Source organism: Argentina silus (genome assembly GCF_951799395.1).
Source record: "Argentina silus genome assembly, chromosome: 19".
Taxonomy (NCBI): Eukaryota; Metazoa; Chordata; class Actinopteri; order Argentiniformes; family Argentinidae; genus Argentina; species Argentina silus.
In genome coordinates, this window is record NC_139673.1 from 9328114 (window position 1) to 9347073 (window position 18960).

An 18960-nucleotide genomic window follows, 5' to 3' on the forward strand; every position below is an offset into this window, starting at 1 on the left:
CTGTTACTCCTAATGTTGCTTCAGTCCTGAGGTGGATGTAGTCTGAGCATGCATGGGGCCTGAGGCCTCATACACAGTATTCAACATTACTATGGAGTAAGGCTCAGCAGTGACAGCAGCCTGTCCCTCCCCACTCTGTGTGGTGACAGTGGGCTTTCTTACTTCAGGCAGCGTCACCACTGAGTAGGGGTCCTCCTCCTCCCTACCCACAGCATATGGAGAACCTAGACCCAAAGAGGAAGCAAAGGTGTTAGATGCCTTCTAAAAGTGTTTTCATCCACTGTTTTTCTTGTTAGCAAATTTTTACAAATGAAAAGGGAAACTCACAGTCTTCCGAGTCAACTGCTTATACTGTTCATATTGTTTATACTGTTCATATTGTTTATACTGTTTATACTGTTTATACTGTTTATACTGTATATTTTTTAGTACTTCTATTTTATTTTATTTTATTCTATTTTTAAACTTATTGTATTGTTGCACTACTCTGTGGCACTGTCACTTTTGCATTCCACTGTATACTTGTATGCACGTGACAAATAAAGAATCTTGAATCTTGAATGTTGAATCTTTCTCCTCCCCATTTTGGTCTCTGCAATCATAATGTGTGATTTAGAGGAGCACTTGTTAAAAGTCATCATTTTAGAATTCATGTTCAGAGTGTTTTTCATTTAATTATCAAACTGTGAAAATACCTTTTCATCCTCATTTGAGATTCTGCTAGAGGGAGAAAAACAACATTATTCCATGAGAATTGCACTGATTGTGCTGTTGAGATAATGTACAGCCTACATGATTATACATGGGTTACACATAGACGTTACCTTGGGAAGTCTTGGTCCTTTTCCACATAAGAATGACAATGGCAGTAACACAGAAGCAGAAGAACAACAGGACACCAACTACATAGAGTGGCATGAGAGGGTCACCATCTATTGAAGCAATAAGTAGTACAGAATAAGGAAACATTGCCATAGACCACAGCCCATGACAGGAAGAGAGAATGAACAGAGTAAGATTGTGGTGTGAGTGTGTAACGTGAGTGTGCACATTAAGGTTTCATGCTTAATACAGAACTAAAAAGGACTGACAAATAGTTTGTTCAGTTCTGTTTAGTTCTGTATTAAACATGAAACCCTTTTTTAAGAGTTCAAGAATGTTGTACCCATATGACAACACCGGTTCCAGTTAGCTGCGGACATGACAAAAACACACACATGCTAGAAAAGGCCTCCCAAACATTGTCATGGTGAACAAGGTGAAGGTTTGAGCTTTTAACTATGCTGTCCCTAAACACAGATATGGGATCAGTTTAATCTGTTCCAGTCCTGTGAGGGAAAGACATTGTAGATGTAAAGAGAAAAGAGCTAAACTGACCTGAAACCTGAAAGTTAAATCCATCCAATTTAAGAAGATTTTAAACTGGGCATTATCCACAATGTAGCCTATAATTGACAATCAAATGAATGCATTGCAACATTCCAACTCTCTGGCACCACCTCGAGGCCGTGGCGGTCATCACTGGAGCGTCCTCCTCCCAGTCGACACCGTACCTGGACCCGATCCCCAACAAACACACCTGCAACCCATCCCAAATCAACGCCCTACAAAAACCCTGCCTGAACTCCACTTCAGTGCCAGAACGTACTGTGTCTATGGTACCGTTCCCACGAGACCCGCAGACGCTTCAGCCCTATCGAAATATCCCTACGTGTTCCTAGTGTTTGTTTTACCTTGTGACTGACCTTGTTCTCCTGTGCCCCTCCAGAACCCTCGTCTCCCTTGGACTCCCTTGTTTATCCCTTCCACTGACCTAGCCCTACCCCTCTCTGCTACTGGATTCCCCGTTTCTGAACCCTGGACGGACCCCGACGACCCCTTGGATTATCCTTCTCTCCCCTACCCCTCTCCCTATTTTTGTTATTATTAAATACGCCTTCAGGCTACACATTCACTCTCTCTGTGTGCCGTCATTTGGTTCCTCAGACGTTCCTGTGTAACATTATCACCCCAGTCAGACCAAGCTTTGTTTCTATGAAATTAGAGATTACTTCCCAATTCCAGATTAAAGCATTTTATTTATTGAATGTTTACTCAATGTTACATAATTCAATAAAGCACATATCTACACATATAACTAAATATATAAAACGGTATACACTGCAGTATAACTAAGCTCTATCATCCTCTACTGACAATTTTCAGCATTGTTCAAGTTTTTGAAACGGGTGAGTAACAACATGTAATACAGTGAAGAACAAACACACTCATTAATCCTCCTTATAGCATTTATACAATTCTGATGAGTTCCCTCAGTATCAACAGCTAATGGCTGTTACTCATAAGCCCAGCAGTGACCACAGCTTGTCCATCCCCTCTCTGTACAGTGACAGTGGGTTCTCTCACTGCTGACAACCTCACAGCTGAGTAGAGCTACTCCTCACTCCTACCCTCAGCATTTGGGGAACCTACAGTACACCAGAAGACAGTTGTGTTAGATTGAAGGTATGTCATCATCAGGGCGTGAAGTTTTGTCACCGCTGTATTTTCTATACAGTAAGTGAATTCACAAATGAATACATTAACTTACAGTCCAAGTCGAGTGTCTCCTCTCCATCTTGGTGTCTGCAATAATAGAATATGATTCAGAGGATCACTTGTGAAAAGTGTGTATGACAGAATTCGAGTTTGAAGTGTTCAAATCATTTGAATGTAAATGTAAATACTCGATATATGGTAGAGTATATTGGATATTGTCGTTTTAAATAATGAAATACCTTTTCATTTTCATAACTTGAGATCCTGGCAAAGGGAGAAAAACATGATGATGATTACGACACTGAAATAATACACAACTTCAACAGTGACATGTGGGTTGTTACACAGAGAGGTCAGGTTACCTTGGGAAGACTTGGTCTTTTTCCTCACCAGAAGGACAATGGCAGTAGCAGAGATGCAGAAGAACAGGAGGGCACCCTTCACATACAGATGATTGACATGATCTTGAATAACACAAAGCATGAAGAATAAACAGCAGTGAGTTGTTAATCATTCTCTAATATGTCATGGGTCAGTGATAAGTATTTAATGTGACTCACCAGACGTATTCTCCTTCACCGTGACTGTTATATTGGTTATTACCTTCCAGTGACCTTTTTGATGATTAAGTACATGTAAGGCACACACATACTGACCACTGTCTGATGGTCTGACATTGCCAATTTTAAGGTTATGAAAGTTAGGCTTTTCCAGGGGTATAGATGAAGAATTTGACAGTCTGTTAAGCAGATCCTCATCAATGTGGCAGTGGTGGTTGTATTGTAGCCCATGATTAACGTCAAAAGAATAAGAATAAAGACATGAGCGATTTTTCTCACTGGTGGTCTTGATCCAGTACACAGTGAATGGGTTGCTAGAATATGTTTTAGCCATCGTGAAATGACATGAAAGGTCAACTGTTTCTCCACTCTGTTTGGTAACAGAGGTTTTGTATTCCTTATCAGGTTCCACTACTATGGAGAAAGAAGAAGACATTTTCATACTATTGTCTTGATCCAGGTCAATTTGCCAACCACTCCCATCAAATTGCAGTTCTTCATCTTCATCATCATCTACATATTTAAATTCATATTTATATTCATCTTCATCTTCTTTTCTTTCACGATAAATACGTTGAGTGTTCCCTTCAGAGATAAAAGTAATTTTACAGAGTTAGAATTCAGCTCTTTAAGTGTTGACTCAATCCATTATTTCCACCACTTGAAGCAACATTTGAGAAAATGTTAGCAACCTACCTTGACATTGTTCTAATAAAGCCAGCAGAGTGATGATCAGTAGCATGTCCATGTCCAGTTACACTGAAGGATCATTTGATCTTCACAGAATAAGAAAACAGTGCCACAGACCACAGCCCATGACAGGAAGAGAGAATGAACATAATAAGATTGTGGTGTTAGTGTGAAATGTGAATGTGTGAATGTATGTGTGTGATGTGAATGTGAAACAGTCGGGATAACTGCAAACTATTTTTCTGTTTAGTTCTGCATTTTGTACAACATGATAACCTCTTTTAGGATTTATGATTGTTTTTATGTCCATTCATTCTCTGAATTCTGCTTCCTTTAGATGTTGTGATGTTTCACCCATATGACAACATCTATTCCAGTTTACTGCAGATATGACAAAAACACACATATGGTAGAAAAGGCCTAAACTAACCTGAAACCAGTGCTAAGGGGCAATATCTACCTCATCAGAGGACACCATGGTAGAGGCTCCAACAGTGATGGCTTATTATCAAGTATGTTTTTGGTCCATACAATTTAAGAGGATTTTAGACAATACTGTACATTGTACACACTGTAGCCAACTATTGATAATCCAATGTATATATTCCAATCCATCACACCAGTCACACCAAGCTTTGTTTCTGAAATGAGACCACCACCCCTTTTTCACATAAAATCATTTAATTAATTAATTGTTTATTCAGTATTACATAATTCAAAAAGACAGGTATCCACACATATCACAGAATATCAGAAACAGCCTGCTGTAAGACTAAACACTAGCACCATCTAGTGAACATTATCAGTCCAGCATTCATTAAAGCAGTGAGCAATCACTTGAAATTCAATTTATCCTCTATATCACGTTCATCTATTAAATCTAATCATTTCCATCAGTATCAACAGGTAATGGCTGTTACTCCTAATGTTGCTACAGTCCTGAGGTGGATGTAGTCTGAGCATGCATGGGGCCTGAGGCCTCATACACAGTATTCAACATTACTATGGAGTAAGGCTCAGCAGTGACAGCAGCCTGTCCCTCCCCACTCTGTGTGGTGACAGTGGGCTTTCTTACTTCAGGCAGCGTCACCACTGAGTAGGGGTCCTCCTCCCCCCTACCGACAGCATATGGGGAACCTAGACCCAAAGAGGAAACAAAGGTGTTAGATGCCTTCTAAAAGTGTTTTCATCCACTGTTTTTCTTGTAAGCTAATTTATACAAATGAAAAGGGAAACTCACAGTCTTCCGAGTCAACTTTCTCCTCCCCATTTTGGTCTCTGCAATCATAATGTGTGATTTAGAGGAGCACTTGTTAAAAGTCATCATTTTTGAATTCATGTTCACAGTGTTTTTCATTTAATTATCAAACTGTGAAAATACCTTTTCATCCTCATTTGAGATTCTGCTAGAGGGAGAAAAACAACATTATTCCATGAGAATTGCACTGATTGTGCAGTTGAGATAATGAACAGCCTACATGATTATACGTGGGTTACACATAGACGTTACCTTGGGAAATCTTGGTCCTTTTCCACATAAGAATGACAATGGCAGTAACACAGAAGCAGAAGAACAACAGGACAACAACTACATAGAGTGGCATGAGAGGGTCACCATCTAGTGAAACACAGAGTACAGTGGGTTATTTGTCATTCATTAATATGCAATGGGTCAGTGATAACTATGTACTGTGACTCACCAGATGTATCTGATGGTTGTGTCTCATCTGATGGTGGTGCTTCATCTGATGGTGTTGCTTCATCTGATGGTGTTGCTTCATCTGATGGTGTTGCTTCATCTGATGGTGGTGTTTCATCTGATGGTGGTGTTTCATCTGATGGTGTTGCTTCATCTGATGGTGGTGTTTCATCTGATGGTGTTGCTTCTTCTGATGGTGGTGCTTCATCTGATGGAAGTATGTCATTCTCCTTCACAGTGACTGTTATATTGGTTATTACCTTCCAGTGACCTTTTTGATTCTTAAGTACATGTAAGGCACACACATACTGACCACTGTCTGATGGTCTGACATTGCCAATTTTAAGGTTATGAAGGTTAGGCTCTTTAATGGGTATAGATGAAGAATTTGACAGTCTGTTAAGCAGATCCTCATCAATGTGACAGTGGTGGTTGTATTGTAGCCCATGAACGTCAAAAGAATAAGAATAAAGACATGAGCTATATTTGTCACTGGTGGTCTTGATCCAGTACACAGTGAATGGGTTGTTAGAATATGTTTTAGCCATCGTGAAATGACATGTAAGGTCAACTGTTTCTCCACTCTGTTTGGTAACAGAAGTTTTGTATTCCATGTCAGGTTTCACCACTATGGAGAAAGAAGAAATTTTCATATTCAACTGATTTTCACAGACATATCGTTAAACTTAAATAGAGAAACATGAACAGACATTATGGATCTCAAATAGCATGTATTTAACATAACATAGTATGGTGTATATTAGTCTTACATGAGTTGGTGCCTGTATACAATTTAGACATTGTGAAAGTTATGTAACATGAATGTAAACTCACACTTTGGTTCAGCAAATGCCACAATAAAGGAATCCATTGAAGGTTTAAAGGGAAACAGTACAGTGGACGTGAAGTTGTTAACACATGCAAAGAATCCTCCATTAAATCCTTTTTTCAGTGTGATAGTAAGGCATGGTGGGGTACTTTGTTTTTTACAGGATGTTTCCATTTTTATCTTAATTTCCTTTATAATGTTTTTAAAACCTCCACTGCACTTCAAGCCTTTACATTTCTTCTTATTGTCTTTCAAAGCACTGCAAGTGAAGCTGCAATCCACTTTGTTGTCTTGATCCAGGTCAATTTGCCAACCACTCCCTTCACATTGCAGTTTTATTTTGTTTTCATCTTTATCTTTTTTTTTGTCACGATAAATAAGTTGAGTGTTCCCTTCAGAGACAAAAGTAATTTTACGAAGTTAGAATTCAGCTCTTTAAGTGTTGACTCAATCAATTATTTCCACCACTTGTAGCAACATTTGAGAAAATGTTAGCAACCTACCTTGACATTGTTCTAATAAAGCCAGCAGAGTGATGATCAGTAGCATGTCCATGTCCAGTTACACTGAAGGATCATTTGTTCTTCACAGAATATGGGAACAGAGACACAGACCACAGCCCATGACAGGAAGAGATAATGAATAGGACTGTTTTTGAACAATTGTTCTGATAAGTTCTGCATTTTGTAGAGCATGATAACCTATTTTAAAAGTTATGATTGATTTTATGCCTATTCATTCTCTGAATTCCGCTTACTTTAAAAATGTTGTAATGTTGTACCCATATGACTACATGTATTCTAGTTCATTACAGATACTGTATGACAAAAACACACACACAGATCTGGGACTAGTTTAATCTGTTCCAATCCAGTGAGTTAAAGGGCCAATCGGAGATTCAAACAACAACAAAGCAGTCTCCCCACCACTTTTTGGGGTAAACAGCTGACGGATGGGGCTGGAGAAATTCCTATGATCTATGGATGCAAGGACCGACCATTCATGAGATCAAAATGAGTATAGAAAAGTATAGTACGTTGTTTTAACCCTGTTTTGAAGGTATTTACATACAATGGAGTCAAACAAGCTGACATTTTGGGTTCTAATGGGGTCAGACAGTTACTACTACTCCTGTAAGCTCAGAGGGGCATTTATACATTATATTCTTCAGAAATCAATGGCTATATATTAGTCAGAAAATGTACGTCAATCATTTTTACAGGCAATCCCAGACTGCCCCTTTAAATGCAATTTAGATATAAAGAGAAATACATATTTTCTCATTGGTTCTAATTTCTAAGTTCTTATTTATTTTATGGTCATTCATTATCAGAATTCTTCTCACTTCACCAGCAGATGTCTATATCCACATGACAATATCTGCTCATGAATGCTGCAGATGTGGAAAACACTGCTAGAGATGTTCTTCCAAACATTCTCATGGTCGACAAGGAAACAAGGAACTCTCAACTCTCCTTTCGCCATGACCATTTCACTGCCATGAGTGTACATCCCCTACAGAGGGCGCCATTGATCTCTATTTCATGGTATTGTCATGTCCAACTCTTCATCAATTTATGTTTGCTGTCTTTATACTCTCCAACTTCTTCGTGTGTGTGTGTGAATGTGTGTGTGTGTGTGACTGTGAGTGTGTGTGTGTGTGTGTGTGTGTGTGTGTGTATGTATGTGTGTGTGTGTGTGTGTGTGTGTGTGTGTGTGTGTGTGTGGGTCGAACATTGTATGCATGTAGGTGTTGTGAGACTATATGTCTTTGTCAGTATGTGTTCAACCTGTGTGTGTCTACCTTAGTCTCTAGGAATTCCTCAGACAGTATGTTAATAACTGTATGTTAGGAACCTGATGCTCACACACACACACACACACACACACACACACACACACACACACACACACACACACACACACACACACACACACACACATTCTCTCTCATTCTCTCTCTCCCCTCTCTCAGTTTGTCAGTCCCTCTCTTTCTCTTTCTCTCTGAATATTAGCTGATCACATCACATGGTTTTACAGTCGGCTATGTGACAGGGATGTTGGGAATCATTGCTGGTTGATGGTATTCATGGCAGTTTAATCTGTTCCAGAATGTTATGGATCGCCAGTATGCCATTGTTAAGCCTGTCAGACAGGTTACACCCAGAGAGATTAGTCCTACCACACCCCTCCCTCCCTCCCTGCCACACTTCACCTCCAGGTCTTATTGGCCAAACAATTGAACTGGAGCAAAGTTGATGAGGTATCTGTGGGTGTTACACATTGGTGGTGTATATAGTGAACTGCCCTAACTCAATGTCAGACACTGAAATCTAAAAGCCAGGCACAATGTGAGCAAACTTGACCTGATTTTATTTATGCAGGATGAGAGAGTGTGTGAGGACAAGATGATGGACCCAGCGCAAAATAGCACAGGTCATGCCTAAATAAAATATGGCAACGTTTATGGTCATAAAGATATTTCATTTGAATCGTTATTCAAATGTATATTTCTTTCAACACACACACACACACACACACACACACACACACACACACACACACACACACACGATTCAAGATTCTGATCCAGATTTTTGAATCGTACCTTTTCTACTGAATGCACACTGAGCCTTTTTCATACTCATGTCCTGAGACATGGAGTTGATTTCTAAATTTCCTTAGAAAATCATTCAAAAGCATTTTAGTGAACTGCATCGTTCTTGTTTATCTGGTTGGATTGCGCAGCCCTTGTTATTCTCAGTGGATGCACGGCCTTTCTTTAAACGTGTCCACACAATCATCTGGTGGGATTCCCTCTGGAGTGACGCGTTCAGACGCGGCTCCTATTGGCTGCGGGCTAAGGACGAGTTTTCCATTTATGGATTGTTTGGTCAGGCTGCTCCGTCAACTACCAGCCTCGAAGTTTAACTTCTCCGTTCAAACATACAGCAGCATTCGGTGCCTGAGTACAGTTCTTGAGCCGATGCGTGTTTAGACTGCAGCAGAATGGACAGACGGAGCTGGTCCTGAGGAGAATCCGTGCGTTCCTTGTTGGAGGGCATCTGGGATTCGACTGTTTATTTGGATTTGACGTTTTGGTTTGTTAGAAGCCGTCCAATAGCATAAAAATCCACTTTGTACAGCTTTTAAAGGTTCATTCGGACAATTCCTGCACAAAACGGAATACTATAAGAGGATAATATCGTAACTGTCTGGGGAAGGAGAGAGAATGGTAAGACCACTTTCATGCTGAATTTGTGGGTTACTATATCGTATTACATTTTTTAAAATGTCAATATTAGATGTCATTTTTATTGAAGAGGACAATTATGTTCCAAAAAATTTATATTTCTCTTTCACTTTTTTTGTTATTGGCCCAATGATTGATATTTAGCTTATATGAAAATGCATTGTGTCCAGTCTTGGTCTAAATGTAAAATGGAGCATATTCATATGAATTTGATATAACATCTATTCATTGTCCTAATTTATACTGGGTAAATTGTTCTCGTTATTAAAGGGCATCCACGTTCATGACCATAGCGAAAGGCGTCTGTCAAAGTTGTCATATTTTTATTATAGTGCATTAAATCTTTGTCGTTGAGAACTTGAACAACATTGCCTGTGTTACATGTGTCGCCTCATCGTAGTCTAAACAGGAATTTCAGTCGGCTGGCTGGTTGGACTATTGTTTTGGTCCTATTTATTTGAGTCCAATCTGGTTATGCGCAATGTTGATTCTCATGGACTTACCAAATGGGCTTGATACAGCTCTCTCTCTCTCTCTCACACACACACACACACACACACACACACACACACACACACACACACACACACACACACACACACACACAACATAAGTGATATCTCTCTCTCTCTCTCTCTCTCTCCCTTTTCTCTGAATGATTTTGGAAATGGACATTGGACATTGGAATTTGTTTTTGATGTAATCAAGTCATGGTAAATGGTAAACCAAATGGTAAACCAGTGTGTATGGAGGCCTTAGTAGGACATCAAGCTCAAAGTGCCCCATGAAATGACAAATATGTAAAAAAGGGGTGTGGTAAAAGAAAGGTGGCTCACACAGATACAGTCACTATAGCAACTGCCTATAGAGATGGTCACATGCAGCTGCTACTTCCTAGGTGCTGTAAGAGCATGAGGCACCGCCCTAATTTGAATAAAACAGGTTGGTGTGTGTGTGTGTGTGTGTGTGTGTGTGTGTGTGTGTGTGTGTGTGTGTGTGTTGGAGAAAGCTGTGTCCTGATTGTGTGGCCTCTTTCTTTGTGTTTTCACAACAATTCCTGAGGCCCTTGCCATTGTGGCACAATTCCCACTGTGGGTATCAGCTATAGTACTGTTTTGAATCCAACGAGTCATCTGAAGAATTGAATTATCTTGAAAGGCAGATGTTTAGTCTAGTCATGGTTGGAAATGAGGAATACATTTGATTTTCAGCAGTGAATTTTGAATAATTGACCGATTTAATTCAATTATTATGACATTTCCAATCAAGTTTTGATGTCCTTTGTGCCACAGAATGGGCTCCTCAAACAGAATTATACCCTCACTTGTATTTACATCTGACTAATCTGATCTGGCTAAGAGTGTCCATTTGACATGTAATATGATGTTTATTTAACCTTTGCCAACCCTGCCCCTTGGCTTGTCAGTATCCCACACATTGTCTCTCTAAAACAGGAAAACCCTGTTATGCAGTCTTACTGCTGTACTCCTAGTACCAATTGTATGGAGCCTGTAGATCTGGTTTCCCACAAGGGAATCCAAGGAACAAATCTTTACATGATGCACACTCGGCACATAGCTGAGCACTCCATCTTGGCTAACAGTTGAGTTCAGAATGTTAAGTATTTTCTTTATCAGAACTGGGAGTAGCAAAGGAATGATGTGTTTGAACTGTGTTTGGAATGTACACTGTATACTGTTGGTGAGGGAACCACTTACATACCTGGTGACAATGAACACTGAAAAATGGGACTGAATGGGATTCTTGTGTCTCTGTTCAACTGTCAGAATGGCCCTCTAGATTACAACTAGTAAGCCTAGTTACAGCTAAAAGGTCTGATAGATACAGTAGAGCATTCTCCACACCCAATGTCTAGATAAATGTCAGCCAGCTTTAAATAGCTATTGGCCTCAAGGGACAATCTGACTCACTGCAGAGGTAATAATGCAACAGTAAACTCCTCTGGATCTGCTGAAGTTGGAGATATTCTTATTTTGACTACAGCTTTATGTGGGCGTTTCCCTGACATGGGGTGCCTAATTTCATGCTGAACAACCAGGAGGAAATGGAATGGTTTCCTTCTTGTGAGGTAACTTTTCATGACAGCAGAAAATAGATCCTTCATCAGTGACAGATTTACTCAGCATCATATTGAGTATTAAAGCAGAAAGGGGTTCAATAAAAAAAAATACTTGAAATTAGAGACTATTGAATATACCAGACAAGATACTTTCAATGATCCAGGTGGCATAGATTCAGCAGATCTTGACTTTTTTCAGTGGTGGAAACATTGGCCGTATACATTGGACTTACTTGCATTTGTTTTTCCAGGGTTGCTCTGAAAGCAGGCGGCTAGAGTGAACCATGACAGTACATCATTATCAGAACCTGGGTTATCAAAGAGATCTCTGTTCCCATCCCACCAAATCAAACTGAAAACGTTCCCCTGTGCTGACTCTCTCTCTGCTGAGTCTGATGATGTCAGGGTGAGAGAATGAGCATAATGTGCCAATGCAAAACACACCGTTGTTACTCAGAACACAACATCTCCTTCTGAAAGGGTTTTTGGGGGCACATAATTGAGAGAGCTCCAATATTTGGCTTGTGTGGAGAGAAGCACTCTGTCACTCTGACTGTCTGGAGAACCAGACGGTAGCATCGCTCATAGGCCCGCTCTCTGCCAGATGCTGAATAGTAGGTCAGTATGACAGCATATGGTTTGCATTAGCTTCTCCTGCAGGGAGGTGCATGCTCAGTAACATCCCCCCATTTTCAAAGTTCTACGCTCCATTTTCAACCCCTGCACTGCTTGAAGAGATCTTCGCCGGAATTCAAGCTTCTCGAAAACCAGGAACACCCCTTCGGTGGAGCTGGGGAACTCGTAAAAGCTCCCTCTGCATGTTCCTGGCGTTCCATAAGCCGTCACATAGAGGTTCTGAGTTCTGACCTATCGACTTCCAGAACAGATGGGAAGTCAGACTATATCCTATAGTTCTGCCGTTGTGCTCCTGATGGCATGGAACTGAAGTTATGAATGGTTATCAAACGCTGGTCTGGGACATACTAATGTCACAACGTTCTCACAGAAGCTACTCTGGATGATATTTACTCATTAGACTTTATCCCCTTGTGGTTTGTTTGTGCAAATGAAAAGTTAAAAGGATGAGTGAAACATCAAAGAGGCTAAAAGGAGCATTGCTTTAATTTAGCTTTTTATGAAAGGTTTAACATTTTCATTACTTCTATGAAGAGCTGCTGTTGACCTTTTGCCATTCAGATCTGCTGTCAGATGTGATTCCACATCCTGCCATGTTAAAGCCTGGCTCACATTAGATGTTCCCACTTCATGGTGACCATTTGTGATGCCATTAACAAAGCAACTTCCCCTGTTTGGCACTTACTGTACTAACTTAGCCTTATTTGGGAGATCATGGAGATGATCATGGTCAAAGTTTTCTTTCCAAACCAAACCCCATTGTTCTTTCTTGACAACCAAATGTTCCCTTTTCTAGGGATTAATACCGTCTGTAAATTGTGGCCATTATAGCCTGTATAAATAATGTAAGGTTTTCTACTAAAAAATCTGGTGGATTTGGATCAAGCCAATACTTTGATGGTACTTATTCAAACCCAACTTGATATCAATGTACTACCTCATCTTTGTGTAATGAAATGATTCCATAAATCATTTGCTCAGACAGTTCAGTGATGACACAGTGAGAAGAAAGGCCTTTGAACTCTGAAACACATCTCTCAGCAGCATCCTGGAACAGTGGTGGGGAGGTGGTGCCTTTTCCCCTCTGTCATGTGATCTAGGTCTGTGTGCTGCCGCCCAGCTCACTATCATCTCCTCCCCTCTTCTCTCCTCTCCTCCCCTGTCTCCTCTCCTGGCTCACCCTGGTTTCCTGCTCCCGATCCCTGGGTACAGCTCTGTGTTAGTGAGCCTCAGCCTGACTCCACCACCACCACCACCACTACCCACAGGACCAGGACTGGCAGCCCAGAGGGCCTCTACCCTCACAAGCTCAGCTGAATTGAGAGCACAATCTGTTCTCCCAGAGAATGTCTCCTATTACCCAGTGAGGGACAGGGAGAACTGGGCCATGTCTTTGATCCCCAAATGTTGTCCAGCCCAGGCAACTTTTGATCACACTATCAACGTCTGATGTGTTCACTTACAGACGACACGCACCTGTTCCTCTTTGGGCAATAATTAAACAGCTGTAATGTTTTATAGATGTTTTAAGGGATGTTTTATAGGTAAGGGGTCGATATATTTCAAGCAATTTCATACTATACAGACACTTAACAACATAGGTCCATTTATTTTCCTATCTCTTGTTATCGATAAATGACTACGTGGTGTTGCAGGACCAAATCGTCTCTGTTACCGCGGTATCAGCTCCATTGGGCACAGCTGGACTCATCTGCCTCTGTCTGTTTACCCTCTTGCCTGTGGAGTTGGACTGGGATGACAGAGTTATGTTTGCTCACCAGCATACAGACAAACATGGCCTGAATTCCCTGGCTGATGACTGCGTTCCAGTAGATGGCTCATTGCCCGGGTCTATTCATCTCTTAACTGGATGGATGGATGGATGGATGGATAGATAGATAGATGAATCATCAGAGTGAGTGAGAGTGTCAGTATTAGTGTCACTTCAGTGTTACAGGTGCAACATTGGATGAGTAGGTCCTTTACATATACTTAGTTGCAATTTTCCTAATCTTCCAGGGGATTATGTGTGTGGTTGAACTGTAACCCTCATGTATTTGCTTTTCCTTTGTAGTTTTCCTAGATCCCAGTGTCGACTGTCTCCCAAAGAAACCCCAGTGTACTCCACAATTATTCCCAGTGTGACTTGTTATACTTGTTTAGTTTGTTCAGTCCAACAAGTACGTCTACATCTATCTACAGGACTTCTATTTGCATGATGTGTGTATTCTCCCCCATCACAGACAGCTGTTGACAGGGAAAAAACGTCACACAACCAAGGGGAGCTCTCTTTATCTTTTCAACCTGTTTCCCACCGTCACATAATATCAGTAGATTGTAGGCCTCTGCATCAGTGCTGCCTGGCTTGTCCTCTCACACTGCCCAACAGAGACCTTATCAACCCATCTCAGACTCAGTCACTGTGTCCAAGGTTACCATTGTTGTTACCATTGTTTTCACCTGACTTCAGTTCTCAGAGGAAGTCTAACAGCACCTACCAAAGGTCATCATGGTTGTTCCATAATGATCATTAACTAGTGCACTTCCTACTGTGTATCTTGTGCCAGTAATGATAGCAAATAACCCTCTCATTGGCTATACAGCGTGAACGTCGGCAGAACGTTGACTGCATTCCATCCACCAAACATCAACTGGAGGCAACAGTGAAACTATCTCCTCTCTGCAGGCCATCTCAATCACTCTAGATGTGCTCTTTTTCCCCTTGTTTTGATTCAAATGACTGATCTGCAGGCCATTTACTATTCTAAAGTGACCGAGAGAATATCTTATTGATGTCAGGGAATCAAGAGATCAAGACAGCTGGAAATAGTTCAAACAGCTCTATATTCATCTCTTCAAAGCTGGAGTGGACTATGAAAACACTCCGCTGCCCCAACCTATATCATTTTTATTCATTCCTCTCACATTTTTACTGCGCCTGCCAAAGCCTTTGAAAAGAAGATTTTTATTTAAGAAATGTGCCCAAAAATATTGCTGTTAAACTCTGGTATGTGACAGTTATTTTAAACAGATTGAGATTCATTAAAGCTGTCTTTGTGGAATGTAAATGTTTGTTGCTGGATTCAGTGGACATGTACAGTACGTATGCAAGACATAAAGCCATGCAGCTGTATTTGGGGTTCATGTTTCCCTGTGTGAGACACCTGCAGCTATTTTTATGTAGTGTTTGTGTCTAAACATTTTCCAAAATCTTGTCAGCTGCTTGGGCTTATTTCAGAGTCTGTTTCAGACAGACAGAGTGAATCACTGGAAACACGAACTATTCCAAAATAAATGCTTTATATTGGTTCTTTTTGGGCGTGTTGTCTGGAAACACTATGACAATAGCATCGTACTGCAGCATCATACCCAGACAGACAGTAAAAGGATGGATGTGGACTGTGCCAGTGCTTTGTGTGGCAGGCCTGGATGTTTGACAGTACTTGGCAGGGTTTTTCTAATGCTTTCTGGGGAGGGAGAGGTCATCGCTGATGACTTCCTGAGTGTTTCACATCAGCTCAGATGGGAGTTGTGCTGCTCTTGGTGCCTAGCCAAGTCAGCACCCATTTCCCGTAGGCAGTGAGTAAGTTACCAGCATAATTCAACTGCCTGGTTTCATCAGGAAGACACAGCCCTCTCATGTACTGTAGTTCACTGTCTTTAGCTGTTGTATATCCCAGCCTTTCTGTCATCGAATAGTCATCACCAATCTGGGTCTATGGGACATCCCTGCATTTGTTAGCACAGTTGAAAGGTTGAGTTCTGTGATGTACATAGCGTCTTTTTTGTGAGGGGAACGCTCACTCTTTTAATTCAGATGCCAAAAATAGATGCCAAGCGGAGAGTTTCAGCCCTCGCTCATGTTTAATCAAGCTCCCACACATGCCTGGCTTTGATTAGCCTCTCAGTTATGCTTCTCTTTTGTGGGCTGCTAATATCTCTTAAAAGGCTGTTGTATATCTGTACGAATCTGTAAAACGTTGTTTAGGCAGGGCAGTTTTATGGGCAGCACTAATTTATGCACTCTAGACTTACTGTACAGTTCGAACCGTGTGTGTGGATTGCCTTCTCTATGTGCACAGCAGCACTGGTGCCCAAAAAACAATATTGACTTATATTGACATATAGAAGTCCCATTGTGTCAGACTGCCTCTGTTGGATAAGTGATATTATTGATGGAGTCTGTTATTTGTCTCTGTGTGTTCTTGGTGGTGTGTGCTCTTGGCTCTTGCCCTACTGGCCTGTCTGCTTTGTCAGGCGTCTATCTGGTGTCTGAAAGGGCCGGTTCATAGGCAGGAGGGATGAACGTAGTGGAGCCAGAGAAGGAAAATGAGCCATGCTGTACATCCAATGAATAAACGTACAAGGCCCTTTTTTTTCCCTCTTTATGCCATGCACAAGGCATGCCTTCATACACACCCAGTCACACCCTTCATGACGAGTCGGCTTTTAAAAAGATTTCTGATGTGCTGCACAATGTAGCCTGTATAGTTCTCCTGTCGCTGTCAAAGATATCTCTCACACTCTCCATTGCGGCTATACAAATCCAGGCACTTAAAGCTCTTAGCGTGTCTAGAGAATAGACATCCGCCTCCTTGCTCCAGGCATACCATTTAACAGTAAGTGTGACCTTCAGTGGCCTATCCCACAATAACTTGAGGCACCCTCGGCTCACGTCAGCCTTGCTGTGCCACAGCAGTACTGTACCCAAGACCCAGACAGTTTTGGTACACATTGTAAAAACAACTCCTGCAGCCTTGATGTATTTTCCAGCATCGTTCCTCTGTACTACTCTGTATTCCATTCAGGAGTTGTCTGGGCCTGCTGGGAGGTCCTTTTCTTCATATCTGTTTAAATGAGCCAATTAGTCCAGACCATAACCCATGACTGCTGCTGGGCCTAAACCTCACTACCTCAGCTGAGGGTAGTCTTGGAGAACTAGGCCATTTAATGGCAATTGCCTCTCCTCCTGGCAACAGCCTCGTTAAATGAGGACCTGACTACTAACTGATGCAGCCAGGGGATATCTCTAACCCCCTGAGAAAATGGAGGCTTTATCATGTCATGAAAGCTTAGTGCTGTACTACAAGGTTCATCCTCTTGTTTTACTCAAATAGTCCCTGTTAATACAAACTGAAATTTAAAGTGAATGAAGTGTGTGGGGAGTGAAGGGTATAGAGGGTATTGTGTAGTGGCTAGGTGCTTGACGGGCAGGGGATTTCACAGTTGAGAAGCAGAGTTTTAGCTTAATGTTTCACTCATAGGGTTTTCTCTGAGAAAACATAATTTGGAGTGCTAATTTATCCTATGAAAACATTTCAGTTTGGCAAAGGTGTTTTATTTTGTATGACATACTGACCACCTCCAGAGAGTGCTTCCCATATTCCTCTATGAGTGAGTATTAATCTCAGACCACCCAGAAGTGTTCCCTGGTCCAGAGAAAAGAGATCTAGAATGACCAGCATGACTTGTCGTAGGCTATGGATGTTCAGTATCGGATGGTGGTAGTACTATCAGTCATGTTTACCGGAGATCATTGACATACATCTACTTGTTTTAGAAAGAGAGAGAGAGTGAGAGCCCTGTTGCCACAGCAATGTTTAGTGATGCTCAGGAGATGTACTACAGGAAATGGCATACTGTATCCGACACAAATCAACCTGTTGATATGGTTGTGTGAGGATGGAAAATGACGAAGACAGTGCCTTGCTCCTAGAAATAGGGAATTGGCATACAAAAACAATGTTTCTATTTGAGACAAGGGTGATTTTCTGGCATTGGAAAAAAACCTGATCTAATAATAAGCATTTGCATACATTCACTTCCTATTGTAGGGCTTGAAACTACAGTCTGAGCTTTCTGTCAGTCTGAAACTTGAGGCTGGATAAATAGGAGGCTCTGTGTGGCACAGGAAATCATGGGTATGAATGAGAACCCACTGCAAATGGTTTGTTTACATTCGAGCAGCAAGAAAAATAGTGAGGCTGCTCTTTAAGAGAGTATCTATGGTGACACATCCCCTTTGTAGGTTTTCTAAGGCGTCCCACCCTGGATCCCATAGCCTATGATATTACATTACATTAGTCTTTTTGCATGGCGAGGAGGAGTGAATAAAGGTTTTTTTTAAATCTATTTTAGGAAAAGTGATCTAATTGGAGATGTGCTCTCATGAGATGTGACATTTCAAATGAGTTTCCATAGAACCAGTCTTTTTAGTTCAGAAGAAGTGCTGCTGTATTTAGTACAGAATTACCAAGTAGTTCTTCTCAGACATTTTGAAACCCCTCCTATCTCAGCTTACCTCAATGCTCCCTAGGGAAGACACACTACTAAGGCACCCCAGTTATCCTGCCCAGGCTGCTACCCAGCCCAGCTACTGTACCCAGCCCTGCTACTCAGCCCTACCCAGCCCTACCCCGTCGGCTTAGGCTCTGTCCACCTTGCACTACCCTCAGCTATCATAGGTGAGGTGGATAGACTAGAGTACAATTATGTAACTAGATCTTTAGAAAATAGGGCTGCTCTTTCCCCTTCTCTTACGTAAAGGACTAACAGACCTGTATGACAGCCCTGGCCCAGATACACCCAACAACACTGTAAGGAAGGTCCCAGTGAGTCAGGAAGGCTGCTCCGCTGCATTATTGATGCAGGTATTTCTTTACCAAGCAGGTGATC

The 18960-nt window shown here is 41.3% G+C and overlaps 2 protein-coding genes and 1 long non-coding RNA gene across 3 annotated transcripts in view; 1 reads left to right on the top strand and 2 right to left on the bottom strand.

Annotated features, from left to right (window-relative positions):
* Positions 1-2598: 2598 nt before the first annotated feature.
* On the bottom strand, positions 2599-3605 carry LOC310820081. Its single transcript, XR_014554796.1, has 4 exons — positions 3543-3605; positions 2901-3002; positions 2778-2802; positions 2599-2625 (listed from the first exon to the last, which is right to left on the bottom strand). It is a non-coding gene; the product is annotated as an uncharacterized lncRNA (long non-coding RNA).
* Positions 3606-4519: 914 nt separating this feature from the next.
* On the bottom strand, positions 4520-5565 carry LOC310820079 (uncharacterized protein). The gene is made up of 5 exons (XM_083691584.1): positions 5489-5565; positions 5299-5406; positions 5170-5194; positions 5029-5066; positions 4520-4925 (listed from the first exon to the last, which is right to left on the bottom strand). Exons 2-5 carry the CDS (start codon positions 5390-5392, stop codon positions 4720-4722), a joined length of 363 nt encoding a protein of 120 aa, XP_083547710.1. The 5' UTR covers positions 5393-5406; positions 5489-5565; the 3' UTR covers positions 4520-4719.
* Positions 5566-9273: 3708 nt separating this feature from the next.
* Positions 9274-18960, top strand: part of myo1ea (myosin IEa) — a 45270-nt gene continuing 35583 nt past the window's right edge. Inside the window, exon 1 of the mRNA XM_083690866.1 lies at positions 9274-9551. Within this exon, the coding sequence (XP_083546992.1) occupies positions 9549-9551 (3 nt within the window). The 5' untranslated portion in view covers positions 9274-9548. The remainder of the gene's footprint in view (positions 9552-18960) is intronic.